General features: G+C 38.4%; 1 protein-coding gene across 2 annotated transcripts; it reads right to left on the bottom strand.

Annotated features, from left to right (window-relative positions):
* Positions 1–2,566: 2,566 nt before the first annotated feature.
* Positions 2,567–23,536, bottom strand: LOC111869235 (roquin-1). Of its 2 annotated transcripts, none has more exons than XM_023860604.2 (18): positions 23,226–23,536; positions 22,637–22,799; positions 21,528–21,717; positions 19,819–20,052; positions 19,213–19,388; positions 17,454–17,787; positions 16,368–16,599; positions 14,828–15,027; positions 14,545–14,746; positions 14,128–14,305; positions 13,717–13,845; positions 12,737–12,882; positions 11,704–11,924; positions 10,970–11,108; positions 10,496–10,577; positions 9,724–9,831; positions 8,793–8,891; positions 2,567–8,251 (listed from the first exon to the last, which is right to left on the bottom strand). In XM_023860604.2, exons 2-18 carry the CDS (start codon positions 22,796–22,798, stop codon positions 8,132–8,134), a joined length of 2,952 nt encoding a protein of 983 aa, XP_023716372.1. In that variant the 5' UTR covers position 22,799; positions 23,226–23,536; the 3' UTR covers positions 2,567–8,131. The 2 variants fall into 2 exon arrangements, with proteins under 2 accessions (XP_023716372.1, XP_023716371.1); XM_023860603.2 differs by having other exon boundaries at positions 14,104–14,305; positions 23,226–23,535.
* Positions 23,537–24,203: the final 667 nt, after the last annotated feature.

Genomic DNA, 24,203 nt, shown 5'->3' with positions numbered 1-24,203 from the left:
CAACCGACAACCGGTTCCATCAGTGGGAGGAAAGAATACAATCGCAGTAAAAACATGANAGGGGCCCAACTGAGTAGGTTTATCCTTCCTTATCCACCTGAAGACAGAGACAGATTCAGTCTCCGAAACGTCATGCTTTTTTTTTGTCTTTTATATACCAGACGATGGGTGAAGTCCAAAATAAGTACAGTATACACCATCGTCAGAATCCTTTCAAGTCTACCTTCATCATTCTAATTATACTTGGAGAAGAGTACAAGTTATGAAGCTCCTCATTATGCAGTCTGAGTTCACAATAGGAAGAGAAAAGCACATGATGAATATGAACCTAATTAAATGCTACAAGATCTAGTTTGGACAATACAACTAACTTCTATGAGGTACCAACACCCCACAAAATGAGCCAATATTATAATTATTTGTTTCTTTATTAATAAGAAACACTTCCTTCACTATCAATTTGTGGAATTAAGATTACATGCAATTTTTGCAGGATCTCTCACATGCATGACACAAATTAACTTCACTCTTGTGATAAAAACACTTTTATATTGCAAATCATGAACCTTTATCTTTTGCTTGAATTTTGTTCACTTCATCTGCTTATGGTGGTGTAATCATCCCGACCTAGGGGTAAAATGTAACCACAAAAATGGGCTTGTGTATGGAAAACGACATGCACACACCCAGGCTGCTACAGTATCGAAATAGAGGAATAGTGATCTATACAATTTGGAAAAGTGGATGACACCCCTATAACAGGTGTAAAAAATAATTTTACGAAATTTTAACTTGGGTTAACTAAGCTATCGATTATAACATCTAATATTTTAAATCATGAAATATCGCAGTTATATGTGATATGAATAAGTGAACATTCTGTACAGTGGAACAGTTCTGGCATAGCTGAGACACCTGATGATGGCCATTTGGAGTCTAAACATGTTGTGAAAAGAAGTGACAGAAATAGGTGTGTTATTGATGGAATTACATTACACTATGCCCTATTCTGTGCTGCTTGTATCCAGTTAACTTCTTCATACATTTCCATTTCCAGATTCATTTTAATACTGTTTTCATCCATCTACGTACTTCACTACATCTTCCATGTGGTCCCTTTCCTTTATGGTTTTGTATGAATTTATTACATTGTCAGGAATGCCACATATTCCAAACATCCTATATTCCTTGAATTTATCACATCAAAAAGTTTGGTGAAATGTACAAATTATAAAGCTCCTCATTATGTAATTTTGTTCTTCCTCTTGTTATGATATTTCTCTTCAATACAGATATTCTCCTCAGGACCCTGTCCATCCATTAAAATGACTGAACATGTTTTACACCTATATATAACAACATGTATAACTGCAATGTTATTTCATTTCAATCTTCATATTTTTATTATAAGAAACAGAAAAACAAGAGACTCTAAACTGCATGGAAGCAATAACTGCCTGAATGTAATATACATACAGCAAGAAAGAAATGTTTCTGAACAAAGATGTTCAGTATAAAAAGTGGATAGAAATGAAAGTATTGAAGAATGTCTTAATCCCTTGCAGATCAATGGTAAAGTGATACATACACTGATCAACAGCTAAAATTTCCAGTTGGCATAGCCTGCTTATGTTCCACAGCAATAATCTAACACAGAGAATAAACTCCCCTCCATCATGTTTGAAAGTATGATCGGCTGGTAATAATAAAAATACAAGGCAAATATGCGTTCTATTAAATTTAAGTCTGGGGTCCTGAGGCACAGATCAAGAGAATCACCACCACAAATATGCACCTCCCCCCAACACACACATACTTATACCTCAAACCCCCCCACAAGGATCGAACATCAACCCTAGCCAGTGCCGAGATGTGCAAAGTCGAGTGACAACAGAACTGCAAAGCTAAATGGTATACATTTGGAATCAATGACAAGTCCTGGATAATACAGAAGTCGTCATCTTGCAACAGTTTCCTTCTCACATCTTACCTTTATGGGTGTGACTATGATGACATTCTGACAAATTAATAAATAATATTTATAATTCTGCCTGAAGGCAGAATGGGGCTCCTGAAGCTCAGGGCCCAGACATGGCCAAGTCTAAAATGGCACAGGGCCTGCTGTCCTGAAAGTAATTACACCCCTTTAATCTGAATTAAGAAATCAGAGTGGCAAAAATGTGACAAGGATAGCAGCAGCAGCAGCAGCAGCAGCAGCAGCAGTGTGATGCACACTTGATCTGCTGCTAGAACTTGTAGACAAACCACAATCTTGTTTAATCTTGAAAGTGTATGGCTTGCAAGATTTAGGTCAACATGTAAGCTTTATAAAACTACATGTTTATTTATTTATTTATTTATATATATATATATATATATATATGAGGGTCTTTGCCAAACCTTATATAATATAATTTATTGCACAACTATGCAAGCTCTTGACAAGCCAACATATTCATTTGCATACTATCCCTCTGGTCTCCATCTGCTTATCTTCTTAACACAGATTGGGGGGAAAAACATCATGGCATATTTTCTCACACAGTTTACGAATTAAGATAACAAATGTGAAAGAATAATTAATTTTATTACTGTGATAGATAAAACATAATATTTATCTTATCGTACAATAGTTATTCCAAACTTCAATCAACCCCTTTTTAATATGCTGCCAGCAGTTTCGGTTACATAAAATGCAAGGAAAAGAGCTGAATGCAAACTATGTGCAACAGCAAGATTTAATGTTTAGGCATGATGCGAAAATCAAGGAAACTTTAAAATATGCCACACATAATGGATGACATCAAGAAGCACCAATCAGCAGCATTCATATTCTAGACTTCTAGAAGACAGCTTCCTGCACATTCCTGTCCCTACCAAAAGAAAAGATTGCATGCAAACAACATAGTTTTGATATAATTTCTTTCTTTCTTTCTGTCTTATGACACTGTGTACCCTTGTAGCCAGCATACATGGTGCCACACCCCAGAAAACCACCATGTGAACAATGTGACGACTTCAACACTTATATTTTTCCTTGTACATACAACAGAAAATTCTAGAAGTGTTCTGATTTGTTTTGCATTGTCACGGCACACTGCAATGACCACAGTGATTTATATATATAGAATGCATCTGTATCTCTTTTACCTCACCTACAAAACGTTTTAGCTTTCTTATATAACATTAAATATAAAACCTGCTGAAAATATTAAGAACCTTGTCAGGATGGTTCTTCAAGAGTCCCAACATAACACCTAGCTAAGGGGCCACATATTATCAAGATCTTCTTCTAATGACAGAAAGAAAATAAATCAACTTCATTTTTTATATGCTACAAAAACAGATTTTAATAGCAAAGCCAAATGGAGGACCACATAAGTTGTCCATAGGCATCAATGGCCTACCTATGGGCTTGTACATACATACATACACAGCATAACAAACCATTTGAAAATCAAATTCTTTCTGATATCTGCCATGCTTCTTAAGTAAAAACATTCTGACTTTTTCATTGGTGTATTACATTAAGCACTTTCAAAATGAAAACAGTACTTACAACCTAAATGCAATAATATGAATACCATTTCAAAATAAAATAGCACCAAACTGCAAAGTGCTGAAGTACCAACATTGTCATTTGATAAAGCACAGGAACAGTTTCACACAAAAACTGAGAAACCAAGTCCACTGTTGCCAGGTTTCAGAACTTCATAATATTATTGCTTTGTAATTTGTACTAATGAAAATGAAATGAAATAGCCACGCCCACAAGTCACCAAGAATGGGCTTCCAGTGTGAGCAACACATTCTTTTCTGCCACTACACACGTACTGTCACCGCTTAAATTACTCCACCTACTCATACTCTTTTACAAACTTTGCAGGAATATTGGAGAGTAAAAGACACTACCGATACAATCTTTTTCCAAAGCATGTGACAGTTTTAATTTTGAATTGGTTTGAAAACAGCTGACTTTTTTACAAATTTTGACAGTAACAGTACTTACAGTACCATTTTTCATTACTTACACTACAAAACCTATTTCTTTTTCACCTGGAAAATGGATCAAATATTGAGCATTCATCACATTTCAATGATACAAAACTTTTTTTTTCTGAAAGCCAATGCAATACCTTGGCATGTCAAGATGGAATGGACCACTGTTCTGAAAACAGCAGCACTCTCCAACATGCATCACAGATGATGGAAATCCAACCCATGCTGACACAGCTAAGTGCCAGGAAAGACTTCACATCATTTAGTTGCTCTGGAAGCATGAAATCGGCCACTAGCATCAGTACAAAGGCTGATGCTTTTAAAACAAGCATGCCTGTACAAGTATGGAGTTTCAGAACAGTCATATCTGTTTAAAATTTTGCCTGTCACTAAGTCTTTTGCTCTGCCAAGCCAACTTCTGAATAAAAGAGATGATATTGGCAGAGATCTGAAAAATGTTCATACAACATGTATTCACTGTTTTCAAGCTGGTGCAGCCTTTAAGCAAATACAGTACTGTATAAACACTACAAAACACAGCTACAGACCAGATTTGATTTCTGTAAAGAAACAAGCTCACCTCAGTAACTTACTGACATTCCATAAAAAGGTGAATCAGTGTTTGAAAGTCAGTACTTCAACCATCACAACATATGAAGTCCTGCACTCTGGTTTGTAACCCTAATGGACCAATTTACTTACAGTAAAATATACTTTAATAAAATATGGCCACATCTCACATTTAAAGAAAAATATTATTTGTGTATCAACAGGTATCATGTATTTGGTCAATCTAATAATGTCCTTGAAGACTAGTGTCCTCTGGAATGTGATACCACGTAGTCTAGGAGATCATTATCAATATTCTGAATTCACCTGCTGCCTCCATCGTCATGGCAGAAGAATGAACCAAGTGCAAACCAAGTGGTATGAATGTAGGGGGAGGAAGGACAACAGCCCTGTGCTCAGGCCCATCTTGCCATTACATCGCCTGTTTTCATGTGCAACCTACTCTTCTATCATGACGAGTGAGCCAGCAGGTTCCTCCAACATGCTGATTACTATCTACCAGAATACACGGTGTCTCACCCTGGGAGATAATAACCTTAAGTCATCACTGAGAGAACCTCAGATCTCTCATATAAAGGTCTTTGTCTGTGAAAACTACTTTCTCAGTACTTTATGTGTCAGGGTTGCTATTCAGTGTGAATGTCTGTTGTCACCTTGTCAGTTCAATTTGGGGGGGGGACAGTTTTGCAAAACCACGTTTAAATGTATAGTTTGGAAATACAACTAGGCTAGAAGCCATCATCAGTAAGTGTAATCAACTGTCACTTTCAGACTGTGATTGAAACATGCTGGCTGTTTTCAGTACTGATTAAATTACTTCATGGAGTTCCTGTGTCCATGTAGCAAATGACAGCAGAGGCCAACAGGCTCATGTACTATTCATAAGCAGCATGTTTGCTGAAAGCATAACAGACAGCAATACAATGTACACTGCTATGCAATTACAGCTGTCCTATCATGATGTACCACCTCTTGCAGTTGTCCGTTTGGTATTTAAGTGCAGAACCTTAACGGAATTATGCACGCAGCAGCTGGCAATATGTTATAAAAACTGTGACATTAAGTCATTCACTTTTCCACTCAGTCATGCAGTCAATCATACATAATTACTGTGATAATAAGCCATTCATTCTTCTACTCAGACATCTCCCAGTCAACCATATATAATTTCTGACCCCCCAAAAAGGAGACCCACACTAGGCTATACATATCATTACTGTATAACAGATGTAGATATATGTACTTCAGTAAGTTCCTAGCAAAAGAACAATCTCTGCACAAAGAACATGTTTAACATGCAAGTATTCAGCTACAACTACAGTGCTGGTAAGTGATTCACCCACACTTGGACCGTCTGTACAATATAGCTAAAGTTAACTGTCATCTAAAAGCAGCAGTCAACAAATGTCAAATGTCAAACATATCTGAGCAATGAAAAGAAATACCATTAAAACAAGTATCACACATATTTACTGGAAACTGGAGTGATGCAGAGCTCTGTGCAAGTAACAAAACACTGCATCCCCAACATATAAAGAAGCACCTTATGCATGTGCGCAACTGAAACAGTATATTCACCAAGAATATGGTGGTCATGATGCACCAACTTCAGTAAACTTTAGCAACAATCAACACAAAAAATAACAAGTCAAATAAAGGCATAAATCTCAACAAATATGACAGGGAAGAAACTGTTGAAGTCATACAGAAACAAAGAACACTGGCAAATAGATCATAGATCTAGTAATGTATGTCCCATAAACGAGGGTTAAATGTGGTATCAGTACTGGCAATCACAAGATTGCATTTTTAAACAAATGCACACAATGTAATGCACACTATTCCACCCCAAGTCGAACAAAATATATTCAACCACCCACCATGATATAAAATAAACCACCCAAAATGAAGCGTGCTATAAATAGGAGCCCTCTTCAATATTTTGAAGTCACAAATAATTTAAAGTTCTATTACTTGTGTAGGTATGTATATATATCGTAAACTATGTACAAATGTCGTCTCCTTAATACTGAACCTAGCGCAGCCCCACATAAATATCCTCCCACTAAAACTGGAAGATTATACAATACATAGGATTTTAACCTAAGATCTTTTGGTACATGTCAGATTTGTTATAAACAAAATTAAGCATCACAAGCCACAAGACTACAGTACAGTGAAACAATTTATGGAAACTACTGTTAAAACAAAAGTAACAAGACATGTGATAACCACAGTAGAAGCCATCCTGGTTCTCTGCAGTGTGAACAGTACTGTTTATTGTCACATCAGGAACCCAGAACAAAGTCTGGAAGAAACGAGAAATTAACTCATTATAAGTTCAGCGATGAAAATCAATCAAGTCTTCCAAGTAAAGACGGGACAATGCGACAGTTTCTTCTGAATAATTATTTAATTTCTGACAGTAAAACTCAGGTTTTGTTATGCCTGCAAACCAAAACAGTTCTGTACTTTACAGAAAGCTGAATATAAACACTCTCACATTCAGTCTTCATGGAAACATGGCAATATTATAAAATATTTTGTAAATTAATTAGTGACAATCAAATACTACCTTTTCAAATACGACAAAAAAAGGCAACTTCTTCAGAAGGTATACTTTTTAAATTAGAGCTACCTTTTGTTCTATGCACAGCTTCAACTTTATAAAAATTATCAATATCTTTTCCAGTCTTAATTATATTCAAATGGGGGGAGGGAATCTCAAATGACTAGTGAACCAACCGCACATTACAGATTTTTAATATAGAGCCTGAACAGAGTACACAGAAGAGAATTCCAAAACAAATATGAAAGTTTTGATATTTTTAGAATAAATCTGTTTTTTCTAAATGTCCCACTCTGATTATACTGGCCCCTGTACATGGTTTTATTCTGTAATTAATTCAGTCTTTATACTTCTTTCTTGAAATTGATAAAAATGGAATGCTGTTAAAAAGTATGACAACAAAACCATGAAAGTATCGCCTTGCAACATCACAGGCAGTTACATAATGTGTTTCACTGTATTACAATATTAATTTTAAGTTGCTTGTTTAGATATATACATATATTTTTTCCCCACAGCCCCAATCTGCAAACAATGTACAATATTTATATACAATGTTTTATGAACGAATGTGATTATACAGAAAACCAATTTCACTGATTGATTATTTTAAAAATTTTGTTCTTCAATTTAACTAGGCTATCAGAAGGCTGTTTTAAACTTGTCAAGATACAGATCACAAATGCATGTCAAGTAGACAGTACAATTCAATACTGTTATAAAATGCAAAATTAATTTATTCCATTCACACTTAAAGTGAAGTATTTTATAGCCTGTACTTAATGTCTCACTTGTAGGATGAACTACTGAACATTACCTAATCTATTTCAACTTGAATGTACTGATACAGTGATAACGAGAGCAATATGCATATATGGAACTAGACAACAGCTTCTCCATCCAGTTTGCTTTCAGGATATCCTGGTATAATATTCTGAACCCATTGGGTTGATAATAAAATGTGTCTCATCAGACAGAGTATATTTGCTAAGCCTATTTCTTGCCTGATTCTTCTTCGCTGGACCACCGCTTCTCTTGCTCCTCCAACTCGTACTCTAATCGCATCTCTAATTCACGCATATCATTAGCAATTCCTGCCTCATATGTATCTTCCTGGAAAAAGCATAACAAATTTGATGACTGTGATGGTGTTCTATTATTATGTATATGCAAATGGGTTTTCACCCGGTGGCAGCGGTACTACAATAAGACAACAGAAAAATAACACACATAAACACATTCAAACAAAACACAGCACATAAACATTAGTAGAAAATTAACATAACATATAATAAACTAACAGCAATGAATGTGTAATGTCATGTTCTCATTTTCCCACAGTACCACAATAGTGCAAATAGGAAAAAGTCAGAATGGTTTGAGAACGTGTAACCAACTGCTCTTGAGGGAGAATAACACAAGTGAAAATCTCTCAGATGGAATACTGACTGCAGAGGAAAAGTGCTGAGGAAGGAACAGGACCACAACAAATGACTACATAGCAAGAAGCTTCATGATTTGCATTCTTTACATAATAGTAACATGGATGAGATTAGCTGGGCATCTGTGATCCGTACCCACCTGTATGTACTATGAAGTCTGACATAACAAAACAAAAAGAGTACTTACCACAGTCTATCACGATAGTACTTACTTCATCACTCCTATAATCTCCATTTGATTTGAGGCCCCAGTTCAATGTGCCATCTTTATTCCAGCCAACAGCAGTGATTGATGTTGAAGCCAGATGATTCTGAAAATTACATTTAAGTTAAGTATAAAACAAAATGCTGCCAAAAGCAAAAAGGATTTTCAAACATCATGGAGTCCAATGTAATAAGTAAAGCTTATATGAGAAGTGTGCTCCAACTAGCATTTTCTTATGCAGTGTCAAGTGAAATAAGTTACGCAGAGCAATGTTCTCTGAATTAAAAATGAGAACTTTTCTGTATTTCTTTCTCATGAGTGTTTTTCTCTTACTTCTAAATTGACACAAACATTCTGAAAACATGACTTATCTACTAATTTATATTCTCTGTTGGTCAAATGAGGACTTCTGGCAACACACAGCATTGTCCTGTCTTCAGCCATCAGAAGCAAAACGCTCCTTTACTGCAGCATTGTATAATGCATCAGTGGAAGTTACACAAAAAGAATTTGAAATATTTTCATATTTTTCTGATGGAAACATGTGGCCTCCTGCGTTGCGCGATTCTCCAACCTGTAGGACTGGCCACTTATCAGCTTCCAGTTACTATTGCACTTCCCTGTGCACACAGCATCTCGTATCTCAAGGTAACAACTGCACCTTCTGCCACATGCATTTAGTCATAAGGATGAGATCTGGTGCTTAAACAGGCTCAGTGCTTTAGCAGTAAAAGGGACTCAGCATATTGTTGTTATTACATCATATTCCAAAAAAAATGGGCTTCAACAGAGAAATATTCTAGTTCAATCCAGAATGTAATCACAATTTGGTGCTAGACCATACAGCCACTATGTGGAAAAGTATTCACCATTTTCCACGTATATCTCCAGACAAGTGCCCAATCCTGTACTTCCTTACTAATCATTATGCTACATACCAATCTCAGTTCTTTTTCCTTTTCTCGAATCCCTTGTTCAATGAGTTGTAACTCATGAGTCAGTTTTTCACCCTCACTGAGAGCTCCACATGGAGTCTGGGTAGCCAGCTGCAACAGTACCACAGATTCCAGACATTAGTAACTGGGCTCACCAGATCTATTGCAAGCAACCCCTGCTATGGCAGCTACATATTCAACAGAACTGTATAAACAGTAGCCACATTCTGAAATCTATCCATTTTGCTAGTACCTCCACACTCCACTTCTCCTGATCCCAAATTCAAGATACACAAACACATACCCACATAACAGGCAATATGTCAAACAGCTGACCAATCAAGAAAGGGCTGTGGCCAGTTTCAATTTACCATATGCTGTGCATGATGAGTAAGAACTGTGTAATGTTCTACAAATGATAAAACAAATCTCATTTCCAATGTTGCATCTTAAGTCAAAATATCAACCTCAGCATCAAAATTTATTCTACTGTAAGAGTTCCCTCACATGCACAATACATTTCCTGGACTTTCACAAGTAAATTCAAACTTCCATCTTAGTGAATACAATTCCCTCATATAGGTCCTCTCTTTCTCAAGAATAAAATATATACCGAACTGATTCGAACATAATCTAACATATATACGGTCCAACAAGTAAATGAAAAAGGACAGTAAGTTTGCCAAAAAAAATCATGAGGTGGTAGAGAGCCAGTCTGGATGGGATGAAGCTCTTTCTTACTGTAATCATCCATGTATGGCCAAAATAAACTTACCTTCAAATCATTCAACTGCTTTTCAAGATTGCGTAGCTGTTGCTTTAGGCCTACTTTCTGGGTGTCAGCCAACACCAGCAAACTGAAACGAAATGTTAATTATAAGCATGATTCTGCTGTATAAAAATTCATGAAGCATACTGTAAAAAGAATACCGCTCTTAAAATATGTTAACATGAACAATTTGCAGTGAATGTTCATAAAACTTGAAAATGGTGGACATGTTTTATCTCATGAGCCCTTTTCAGGACAATGGCTATCTTGTCTACACAGAAGCTATTCTAACCATTTCCAAATTGTTATTACAGATACAGTACAAAAGATAAGTGATTTGGGTTTCGCATATTACCAGACATGGTGCATAAAAATAATAAGGGAAATGCCTCAAGTATGAAGGTGTCCAAGCACAAACACACAACACATTCAGTCAATGGATATTCGTAAATTGTATTTTTCAAACAGCAAACACTCAACTCTTTAGTGGAGCAGTCTGCAGTCTTATTCTGGATGAACAGCTGGGGAGGGTCCAAGATTCCATGGCCAATGGTAATGTAGCCATCACCTAGACCAGCTGAGGTAGGGCCTATGACATGTCGTCCACTTGCTATTGCAGCTGCAAGAGAAATCATGAATGTTCTAAGGACAAGGTCTCCAGGCCACTTGATTTTGGGTTTAGATGACATCACATTGCCAGCAAGGTTTCAGAATGTAACCAATCAAGACCTTTAGCTTTGGAGCCAGTATTTTAAAATTTTTCTCACAACTAAAGAACCTGAAATATATATTTTTTAAAAAGATGACAGAGTTGATAATAATTAGAAATTGGTATATGCATTATTCTTCTGTTGCCAGAAGGACAATTTTTCATCTCTAGTAGAAACTGATATATTGGGTTTTTGGACTTCATCCATCATCCTGGTTTTTAAGATAACTAATAAAAACACGACGTTTCGGAAACTGGATCTGTTTCCGTCCTCAGGTGAAGGAAAACACCTATTCTGTTGGGTCCGTTAGAAAGAGCTAGCCTCAATCACTGGATGATGGATGAAGCCCAAAAACCCAATATATCAGTGTGTTATACACCATCGTCAGAATCCTACAGTAACTTCTAGTAAAGACGTTTACAATATCTATCATTGACAGAAAAGTGGAGAGCAGTATGTTTATAATCCTGGTGCATCTGGACTGTGATGTGTACTGGAACTTACCCTGAGCAGCATTGAAGTACCAGGATGCAACAGGACTAGCAGCAGGCACTGGACGTCTCACCATGGGAGTGGAGATTGTTCCATCTCCAAACGAAGCTGATACTTGAACAGAACTGTTAGGTCTCAGGATAGTTTTAGACATCCGTGAAATTGGACCATATTTGCTGACAATTGGTGGATCAAATGGGATGAACTCATCATCCGCCATGATTGAGTCAGATCTGCGAAAGCACAAATTAAATACTAACTAAAAATCTTGTGGACAAATAACAAGCCTACCAACAGAACTTGATGAATATAAACTGTATGATGAGACAGGGTTTGCTTCGTGAGAAAGGAAGAGGTGCGGCTGATAAGACAGGTGAAACAGCAGGAAACAGAGATCAGAAAGTAAGATTCACAAAGGAAGTGGTTCAAAAATGGAAACAAAGAAAAATTAAACCTGCAGAACATCATTAGAAAAAACAGCAACACTGTTGATTTCTTTTGAACAATGGAAATCATGACATCTTGTTAACCTTTTGCATTCTCTGTATGTCCATCCTCACTCCTGTGGGCTGCAACTCCTGCTACTTCATGTTCCTCTGTGTGTGCACAAAAGACAAGACGTCAAAGAATATAAAAAACAAAAATAAAACATGGCAAAATGGAGTGGAAAATTCATAAGTTGATGGCAGAAGGCTTCTGACAGTAGATACAAAAGGACTAAGGAATTACAAACAATTATTACACTAATATGTTACAAAATTACAAGAAACCCATAGGCTAAAGACAGAAAAATATGTAGTGTTCAGGACATAAGGAGAAGTTTGGTATCAGCAGAGACAAGCAATGGTCATTGATCACAGATACTTTAAATTGTATTAAATTAATTACATAAACACATTCTTTTTCTTCCAACCTTAGCACTGATGTTAGTATACAGGCAAACACAAGCCATTCTGGCCGGCTGATAGTTAGAATAATCAGATGTTTGCTGAAGTATTTCATGGGCTAAACTTCTAATAAAGTAATAAAAGATAACATTTCTCACCTGTATAAAGCTGCTGGATGTCCTGCAGCCGCAATGTGACTCACTTGAGAATTTCCTCCTCGTCCTGTGTGCAGAATTCCTCCTGATGTCCAAATAGAATATGTTGCCGTGTTCGCCTGATTTTCTGTACATGGGAATGCTGAGGTCTGTGTGAAAAATTACGCACTAAGTCCAGTAAACGTAATATAACAAAATATAAAGAATCCAAAGGTAATGCTACAATACTAAAACATTAATAAAATAAAATTAATAAAATAAAAGTAGATACTAAAGAGTTCTGACGATGACGTATAACACTCAGAATTAAGGGGTTTTTGGACTTTATCCATCGTCTGGTGTTCTAAAAACTAGAGAACACAAAGTTTTGGGAACTGGATCTGTTTTCTGTCCTCAGGTGAGGAAGGACACATATACTCCGTTGGGTACCTTAGAAAGAGCTAACCTCAATCACTGGACAACCCGTGTTATAGCATAACTACAGCTATACACACGCCTGACACCAGGCTTTGTTGAAGGCAAGTGTCTCCCCGCTTCCCTGATGATGGCAAGAGAGTCAGTCTCCAAAGTGTTGTGTTCTTTAGTTTCTACAATACTCAACAATGTACAAATCCAAAAACTCAGTAATTCTAACCAAAATGGCAAAGTTCCAATAAAAAGGCCAGGGTCTCTGAGACTCCCTTCAAAACACTCAAAACCACGGTGATCTGCTAACTTGGTATCAAAACCTTTATTCATTATGAATTTGTTCCTCTAAAATAAATAGTGAACCAAGTCTTTTTTAAGTTCTGAACATTTACAGGAGTGCATTCATTGAAATGGTCATATCATCGGTGGGACAAAGTTACATTTACATGTAACTGAACTGCTGAGTTGGAGATAAGAATGCGTGAAATGGCAAAAACACAAAAGTGTAACCTCTGCAATTGCTCTGTATAGGCCATGATGACCTCATAATTTCTGTTTATCATTATATTACATACAACTCTGGCCTGTGAAGTCGCTGAGCTGGAAATGGCTGATGCAGCAGACTTCCCAACAACCTTTTCCAACTGAGAGATGATCTCCTGTTTCCTTTGCTGCAATGCTGCTAGACTCTTGGATACTACCCTCTGTAACAGAAAAACAAACGAACACACTGTTCAATCTGGCCTCTCCACTTATAACAGTAGCACAGTTTGTGTTCTTATGTATATGAAGAGAGGCAGAAAGAAACAACTATAACGAAACATCAGCATACAGTAAAATTTCACTCACTGTATTTATGAAGAGTAATTAAATAAATTAAAAAATGGTGATAAATCACTCCAAATGTGCTTAAGTCCAACAGGGACACACACAATGATGTGTGCAGTCTACAATGGACAGACCTTAGCCACAGAAGTTCCAGCAACCTGTGTGTGGAGCCAGTTCTGCTGACTGCCTGGACTACTCTGTTCCCACGCATTTCCAGTGCGAGCAGTTTCTCTTGGTCGGTGCTCTGCTGGTGACACAGGTGAACCATAGTCAGATTGAGACAGTGCTGGGTACATCTGTCCACCAGAAGTCAACAGCATGTTGTGTGGAGCAGCACTGTGAGAGAGACAGTGAAACTTATATCCATAGTAATAAAGTACCATACCCAAGATATTAGGTTCTGACAGTGGTGAAGATTCATAATGTGCACTCATGGGTTATAACGGCATGTAGCAAGATGCATGAGTACCAGAATTTCAGAGAAAATCTTTCTTCACTGCTGCGAAAATCTCAGGTGGATATAATATCATGTCTACAGCATGTTTCCTTCATGTGATGCCAGGAACATAACATACCTATAGATATCTGGTGTAAATGTCCCTGGCGTAGGGGCAAACATCTGTTGTTGAGAAGGTTGGTATGTGGATGCTGGTTGATTTGCACCTGCAGGATAGGCAGTAGTGTAGGTTCCATACTCAAAACCTCCAGTAGGCGGTCGAACAGCAGCTGTTGGTACCGGTGGAGGAACTTGCAAGGATGGGGTAGCAGCCAAGTACCCTACACAAGGAAGTGATAATCCTGACCTCAAGCATAACTGCACAATCTCATGGCAAATGAGCACCAACCTCAGCAACATACCTTCTCTTAACACAGAACTGTCAAATGGAGATGGAGTGATAGTTGGGGTAGTGGTAGAATACAACAAATCATCGGTCTGAACAAAGACTTTGTCATTGCTGAGAAACTCGCCAGTTTGTCCCTCCTTGTTCCCCGTCTCTTGACTCTTGTTCACTCCGCTACTATTTCTTGCAACTGCCTTCCTGTTCTTTGCTCTATACCTGAAGTAGAAGGCAGAAGTAGCACATTCAGCTTCCAAATCATGCAGTCTAGATATACTTAACAGAACGCACTACAAGCATCTCATCTGTACTGTAATTGCAGCAAGTGGGCCATCTAACAAGACTTCCTGCACCAGTCTTGTAAGCACTATCGCGCCTCCCAAAGTTCGATCATAACTACATCACAGTGCAGGGCATGCCAACGTATGAACAAAGGCACCTTATTGCCCTCAAAATGATTTCTTGGCGCTAGCATGGATTTGAGAACGTTTTAATAATTTCTTGTTCACCAGGTCACAAAGCATGTGAGATTTCCACTCTTGTCAACCAAATCTTTCTCCAAAAAGTTTTATATATTTATATTCTCTTCAGGGGTCATATTAATTCCAGGGCTTCAAGTGTCAATGACATGGCATTTCCTAAGAAAAGTGCTTATTATTCAAGTTGCCCAGAATCTAAAAGAGACTGGTGATCCCTGTCATAATGGGATGTGCACAGGAATAAGGCACACCATTGCATTTTCCAAGCTGTTATCAAAATACAAAAAACTTCAACATTCTATACTGAGTGGCCTTACTGCTGTGTCCTCCACACAGGCTCGTTCGTATAGATGCACACAGTACTGCCAAAGTTCACCAGTGGTATGATGTTTATTCTGAAGATGTATGCAGCAGATTCCTCCGAAACATCTACCAAGCTACATGGCATCACATCCAAGAAGGCACTAATACTGTTTTCATAGTGCATACTTTTTGCCCTTAATTAGAACATAACACTTCACCGAAATGTTTAATTTCAGAATACTAAATGACGGAAGGAAAGCAGATGTTGCTATTCCAACAAAAACTGTGGATGAGGCAACCTTATTTTGGGTACAACCACAACATAAAGGGAAAGGTAAAGGTATCCCTGTAACAGGCCATGGAGGCCCAAAGAGTTGTGAGAGGTCGAGGCTTCCACATCTTCTAGAATCTAGACTATCGGCTCACAGATGGCAGTATGGCTGTCAGCCTTACGTGCCAGCTGCCCTTTAGCCCCCCCCCCCAGAAGATTCCTGGTACTCATTTCTGTTAGAGTCTGAGTCAACCCCAGGGCCATAGTGCGGCTGGAAGGATTAGGTCAATGGAAAAAAAAGCCACCTCATTGGGACTAGAACCCGTGACCTTCTGTCTTGTAGCATAGTGCCTCAACCAACTACGTTACCGCGTACCCCACAATTACAACATACATTTAACAAATATAGAGGAATGTCATGAATGGCATGCAATGTCAGGAAGGACTCGTTTTCTACACCGCTGCATTAGTAAGTCACACCTACTGTAAGGAGAACAAGAACATACTTTTCCAGTTCTTCCTCAGAGTGTGCAAAGGTGCAATTGGTCCCACGTGGGCAGCTCCCTTTCAGTGTAAGGTCTCGACACATACTGATCTTGTACTTGGCATTGTGTGCATGCCCAGGTTCTTGTAATTTGCGGCTACCATGATTCTGGATAAACTCAACAAGTCCAGTGACCACAATTCTAACTGCCCCTAGAGCTCTGCAGCACTCGCACCATGTCGGTGGGCTCGACTCTGTCAATATAGGACAACTGTTTAAATCAAACAGCCAGCAAAGCTATACACTGTTCTCAAATATGGTAACTTTTATCAAGCAAGAAAAGTTTTCTTGTATCTGAAGGTCTAGTCCTGGTCTTCTGACCACCTTCGTTGCTGCTAAGCTGGCAAGCCTAATTCTGTCACTCTACTCCCAGCAACAGGATGTCAGCCTAACATGCAATCATATCTACATCATGGCTGCTGCTACTCCTTGCACTCACAATGTCTAAAGTTTGCTAGAGGTGAAGCATGGGAAGGCCGCTGACTGCTGGGTTATAAACTTATATTACCTATACATATGACACTAGCAACACAATCTGACCACAAGTTCAAGCCAGAATTTCATGTTATTTTTCATTCAGTGTATGGGAATATGAAAGAGCACTTTTTCTGATATGATAAATATGTAACAAGATTCCTTTTAACCCTTCCCATGTTGTATAAAATTTAGACTGCACCTGAGATTTTTGCCCTTCTGTATCGTTTCTGACATATTCTGATTTTCCATCTTGCATAGATCAGCTTTCACAATCTGTCATTCGTTTACAGTACTCTCAGTCCTGTTCCTGTGAATGATCCTAGATGGCCAAAGGGGCTTTGTTACTGTACTGGACTGACATGGGGGGGGGGTTCTGAAATNAAATGTTCATTTGTAGAAGTGCACATAACTTCCAGCTTCCAGGAAATTCTTGAGACATGCAAAGTGTTCAAATATTATCTAGTCTTTTAAGTAAAATATTGCTTCTAATTGGATAAAACAATTCATAAATCCTACAGACACATACTTAGATAAACAAAGGTACAAGCTAATAATTCATTATGAAACATGCCTGGACTAGGATCAATTGCAGCCAGAAGTTCGAGGTGCAGTCTGAGTACTGACAGGTTTCCAGGATCCCCTGTTCTTTGTAGAGCAATCACAAGCTCCTGAACTGACTGCGCAAATGACTGCGGTGTCTGCAGTTTATCAATGATGCTTTGCATATGTGACTTATGAGCCGTGTCACCATACAGCAGAGCTGACCATTGGTCTGGAGCAATTCGAAGCCCTGCTTCAGTTGCAATCTGCACAATCTGTGCATCGTGTTCCCGCCGCAAAGCTTCGTAAGTACGGAATTCTTCCTTCAATTGCATCAAAGATGAATCACCTTCTCTCTTTGAAACCTGCAACAAAATATGACGTAATCAGTCAACAGGACAAACTGTCAAGAACTTGTATGTGACTGGGGGTTGACAACTTCCAGCCAAGTATAACAACACAAGAATCTATGAAAATCTTGTCCTGTGTTGTACACACAGTATTCTTGTGTGTTCTTAACTTCCATGGCTCATTGGGTTCATCTACTTTGGGCTTCTGATTTTCATTTCTGCCTGTAAATGAAAAAAACGAATCATGTGTTACCTCTGCTGTCTCATATATAAAATGGTCCTCCAAATATTAAGTGTTCTTCTTTCTACAAAATACTAAATATGAAACAGAATAGATTGGGGCATTATTTGTCTCCAATAATATAATATTAACAATATGACACATACATCATGAATGAATCTGGAACATTCTGGTATTTGATTAGTAAGTTCATGTCCATGGTTTATGCTGACCGTCTTACAGTGTATACACTTTTTCACCTTATTCTTCACTTCCACACTACATGTTTCAGCACTAATGTGCCATCTTCAGGTGTCTTTATGCACGTTAAACTATTGTACTGCATGCCATAATGTCTTCATTCTAAAATGACTAAAATCTGTATTTGTCATTTTTTTTTTTTCTGTGGCGCTACAGCCCCAATTTTGGGCCTAGGCCTACTTCCACGAAACTCTCCGTTTCCCTTCGGTTTACTAGATCTTACACATACGGTAGGACTCCTTGGGCGAGTGATCAGCTCGTCGCAAGGCCTCTACCTGTAGACAAACACAGAAAAATGCACACAAACATCCATGCCCTGAGTGGGATTCGAACCCACGATCCCGGCTTCTGAGCGAGTGAAGACAGTGCATGCCTTAGACCGCTCGGCTACCGTGACCGGCGTATTTGTCATATAGGACAATGAATTCTAAATACTAACACATTTCACGATTCTTCCTATGTCGCATTGTACTCGTGCAGTAACAGGAGCAAAAGACAACACAGAACACGATACACAAATATATGTAGGAAGAATGCTCACATAAAAGAGGATTGGCGTAATTCGTGTGTTTGGGTGCGACGTAGGAAGAATCCTGAAAAGTGTTATTATTTAGAATTCATCGTCCTATATGACGAATACAGATTTTAGTCATTTTAGAATGAAGACATTATGGCATGCAGTACAATAGTTTAACGTGCATAAAGACACCTGAAGATGGCACATTAGTGCTGAAACATGTAGTGTGGAAGTGAAGAATAAGGTGAAAAAGTGTATACACTGTTAGACGGTCAGCATAAACCATGGACATGAATCAGTGTAACAGGACGCTAAAATATAACATTAGTAAGTTCATACTTGTATAGCAATCTCCTGACAAGCTGTCGCTGTTGGCACTGTAACTATGTCTCTAGTTATTCTTATTCTTAATGTACAAATAACATTGACTCTAGTGTCCTACCTTAAAACATGATGCTCTGTACAGAAGTTGAACAACATGACCAATGCTGGTTTTAGAGGCTTGTGGAAAATGTGGTTCCAATCTCTGGACTACAAACATGACCAGAACCTTCCGAGACAGGGCGGACCCATCTTCTAAAGCCAGCAAAACCAATTTCAGAACCTCTTCTTGCATCGCTGCAACATCAGAGTTCATTATTCCTCCTCTCTCTGTGAACTCTGCTAGCGGACTGTGTGAATGGCGCAGACTGAAGAAGCATGAATAGGAAAAGGCGAAGGAAACATGGGGGGATAAGGGAGGCCCTGATAAGGGCAACATCACATCTGGAGAGGTGGGGCTGATGTATCAGGCACTGTCATTGTGCATATGCTGATTGGGTAAAGCAGACATATTGCTCCTGTTTCTTCAGAATATGGACGATGGACCACACAACTGGGCTAAGCTGTTTCCCAGGTGGCTAAGACAAGTATGTCACAACAACATGACTGTAGTCACTAGAGAAAAAGATGTCCATGTGTCATAGTGGACGTTTTAATTTTAAAAAATACTTTTAATGCAACCCCAGCATATATTAGATCAAGATATTAAAAACGACCATAGAGGTACCTGGTCCTAGAAACTGGCACCCTCTGGCACGAACAGCTGCCCACAGGTTGGCCGACAGTTGCTGAGGATTCTGATGCTGAAGAATGAGTTCCGTCACGGTTCGCTCCCCAAGGGATCGTGCTGCTCGCATTGCTCTGGAGCGTCCCTCCTCCTCCATCAACTGGCAGTTGATTAATGTTACCAACTTGCGTTGCATCGGCCTGGAGAGAACACTGGTGCCACCAGTCCCATTGCCTACATAATAACAGGTTTCAGGACTCATAATAAATATGTAAGAATCCAAGTTAATCTTAAGCATGGCATTTACATCTCTTGTCCCAAAGGATGCCAGTTTAAAATAGTCTGATGGTACTTTTCAAAATAGGAAGATGGTAAGTACTAAGTACAAAAGTTGTCCTTGTGCTTAACTAATCAAGCACTATGCAATGAAGACATATGGGGGAGTGGTTGTATAGATCCACGTTTTCTTGACCTCGACACTAGTTGGAGGTGAGTTGTCAGCTTCACATTCCGGCCACTTTACCCCTTGGAAAAGAGCCTCTGGTACCCACTGGATATGAAGCTGGGCAGGCCCCAGAGCCAATCCGGACATGGAAAAAAGAACATTCCTGACCCTACCAGGACTCAAATTGTGACCCCTCAGTCATCCAGCCCATAGCCAGTCGCTATACCGACTGCACTGTACATGCTCCCCGATAACAACAAAGTGAACAAATTTCCACTCAGTTCACTACCTACTTTTAGCTTGCAAATTCTGGACACACGGTTTAGAATCTGATTAACCACCACCACCAATCCGAATCTTCTACTCTGTTATCAGATTAAGACTCATGCCATGTGTACATTGGTTCAAGAAAACAAAGCTGACCAGTTGCGGACACTTTCACCATACTACTTTGTATGGCTTTCTTTAGGAAAATATTTCAGTCACTGTTGTTAAATAAAATTATCAGTTGATGAAGCAGCACTAAATAACAGATATATTGCCACGTGTCACAGTGACTAAGATATGGGTTTGGATTGGTGAATCAGCTTATTGGCTCCTCACTAGCTTAACTACAAACAACTGTAACACTTTTCAAGATTACTGTAATTATAACATACAAAGTCTTCAATTCACATGTTAGGTCTTCACAGGTCTTCTAAGAACTTCCTGTGGTTGTCTCCTACACAGGGAACAAGTCACGTCATTCCTAGCCAGCGTCTTCATTGACGCACTATTGGCTCCCTATGTGCAGTAATATTTCTCCACTGAGATAATATTCCATTGTTGCCTTGTGTGTATTTGGTCGTGGGGTGTTTACTGGTCCATTACCTAGCAATGCTCTGGCCATCCACATTACAATATTATTAATCTAAAGCATTTATGGCTCTTATAATGGTACACAACTAACCACAGTGACAATCAACACAAAATAAAGATTCACATTTTTATGAAGATGTACATCACATTCCACCTGGGCAAGTGTCAGGAGCAGTAGAGCAAATTATGCCAAGACCACTTCCTTCGACATCCTTTAAATTCACCCATCTTCCCGTAATAATTCAATCATTCAGTGCTACGCGGTCTGAGCAAATGACAATGTTGTTGCATTATCAAAGAACAACAATGGCATACAGCACCATTATGACAGCATCACAGGGGCACACAACTGTGCAGGTAACAGGTGGCCAGACAGCACTCACCATCTTCCGATTTGCGAACTTACCTGAAGAAAATGGTTTCAAATACAAAGCCAGTTCTTCGATGCATTTCTTTGCTTGCAAATAATTCTTCAAATCTTCTTTTGTGAGATGCTTTATATTTCCACTTCCTTCAGTCTCAGGGACACTTGCTCCTACCAACTGCAGTAACGCAAAGTTGATTGGAAGGTTTTCTATGTCTGTATTTATGCTTGTCTGAAAATGAAAACATATTATCAAAGATACAGGTTTCATGATTGTAATGATGTGTAATTTGGAAACAGCCTAATGTTTCAGAGGAACATTCTGCTCTCATCTTCAGGGTTGAAGAGAGAGAGGTTCAGCTTGCCAGCTCCTTCCTGCTTCCATCAGTTTCCTGCAAGGCTTACTCTTCAACCTGAAGATAGATGTCTTACGTTCCTCTGCACCATTGTGCTCTCCCCACACTGCATGGCATTACTATCCAGAAGGCCATGGTCCTCATAGTCACTGCTGTGAGACCCTCGGGTTCAAAAGACCATACTACATTAAGATGGACAACACAAAAACTGTATTTTACAAACTTATGCATAATAACAAAGAAAATGTGTTAAAAATTACAAGTACAGTTCAGTGCAACAGTAATGGCACCACAGTATTTACAGAACAGTTAATGAATTCAACAATGATCCTGAATAACTTTATCTATACATGGAGTTAATTAACCCTGACAGCAAATGGTTTGCAAGGAATATGACATTACAAGTGTCTGAGGCAATGTTTAGCATTCAAGGTAGTGGTTTGCTAGAATCTACAAAAAAAAAAAAAGAACTTTCCAGAGAGGCATGGATCTCCATGTACTTCACCCTAAGCCTTTCTAAAACAATGGTGAAAAAACTATGGCCTGCAAGCATTGTCTTCTGTGATAAAAGTAATTGGCCTGCTACTAGTTACTTAAAATAATATATTTGCTTATAAATTCTGTAAAATGTCACGATGCTACTGATTTCTACATATCTCAGGGGAAAAAATTACATTGTTTGGCGCACAAAAGTGTTCTGAAATCACTGACATGGGACCAATTTACAGCTTGACGACCCCCTGCAGTCTGAAGTAAAATTACTAAGCACTGTAAAATACTTTAATATCAATTTACCTGGTCAAACGGGCACTGTTTCCTGTGCAAATTTGAGAGGCATGTCTTGCATACTGTATGTCCGCACCCTAAGCTGATAGGACTCCGCAGGGTGGGATCAAATTCATTGCAACACACAGGGCACGACAGGAACTCAGTCCACTGTGGCGCCTGGATTGGCATTCTGTAAAAAATAAATATTTTAGAATAAACCTTAACAAATGTGGCATCGCATAGCTATGCATAAGACAGTATAATCATAAAAAGTCTGGTCTGAACATTATCGAAATTCTGTACATAATCGCCAAATACAGTATCACAAACTAAATATTCTTATTACTAATTAAATCACGTTATAATAACTCAACATATATGGTAATCATGCAGGGATTTCGATACATATTTGCAGTATGATTAGGGCATTGCTCTTGTCACGGATGTGGGCAATACCACAATGAAAATCATTTCGGCCCACTACAAAATACCAAACATTTTACGAATATCGCAATCATGTACACTATATATGCATACAATATTGAAAATATGAAAGTCACTAGTAGTAACAATGAGTATTATCACTGAAAACGCTCAATTAACATGTTGATAATACCTTGAAAAATCCTACGCAATACATCAGGTAGCCTTCATGGCAGCCATAACAGATCATTGTTGACTTGTGCTATCTACAGGGAATAAGAAGCAACACATGAACTACTTAAAGAGATGAAACTGTGTGGGTAAAGTACAGTATTCTTCAAAAGTTGTGGCACGAACACCAAAATCTGCATTTATATTCTGTAAACAAAAATATTTTGTTCAGGTAGCATATGTCTGTACACACAAACCTCTGTCTGCCCACGTGACACAAAATTTACGGGAATCAAATCGATACAAAACACATTATCAGTCCACACAATTTTTAACGTAGTGTGAAACTACAACATAAATTCCGTAATGCGACAATATGTTATAAAAAGACAAAAGAGGACCAAATAATTACAGAGGTTGGTACTCACAAGGCATATGAGCTATATTAAAAAGCGAAGTTCAAATATAATTTTGGAGGCACATTTGTTAATCTTATATTATGAGAAAGTATTTCACAGAATATTGCAAATTTTACTTTATGAAGCGAGAGAAAAACACCCCTAATAATAAGCGGTTCGTTGATGTAAGTTTCTAAGCCTGTAAAACATTTTTGAGGGACGTCGTATTTTGAATAAGTAACGTGGTGTAGGATGAAGTCATTTTTGTTCAACAGGGCTTCCGATATGGTGCTTTGGATCCAGTGTCGAAGACAGTCCGGCAACTTCATAGTTATGACCAGGGCTTGAGGTGAGGCGGGATGGCATCCCGGTTCTTTTCTAAATGGCTTAAAAAAATCCCGTTACTATATACATCACTCGGTATATTTTCATAATTAAAAGCGGAAAACCATCCCGGTTCTGTTTTCATTCCACTTCAAGCACTGGTTATGACGTAATGAGATACGTTATCATCTGCTGATGACATAACTTGAAAGATGTTTTAGACCACGCACTTTTAATAATTCGTCATTGTTTCGCATGGCATTGGATTTATCGCTTCA

The sequence above is a fragment of the Cryptotermes secundus genome, unplaced genomic scaffold (genome assembly GCF_002891405.2).
Source record: "Cryptotermes secundus unplaced genomic scaffold, Csec_1.0 scaffold3042, whole genome shotgun sequence".
NCBI classification, from domain to species: Eukaryota; Metazoa; Arthropoda; class Insecta; order Blattodea; family Kalotermitidae; genus Cryptotermes; species Cryptotermes secundus.
The sequence above is the reverse complement of the archived record's forward strand: the minus strand, read 5'-3'. Positions and strand labels throughout refer to the sequence as shown.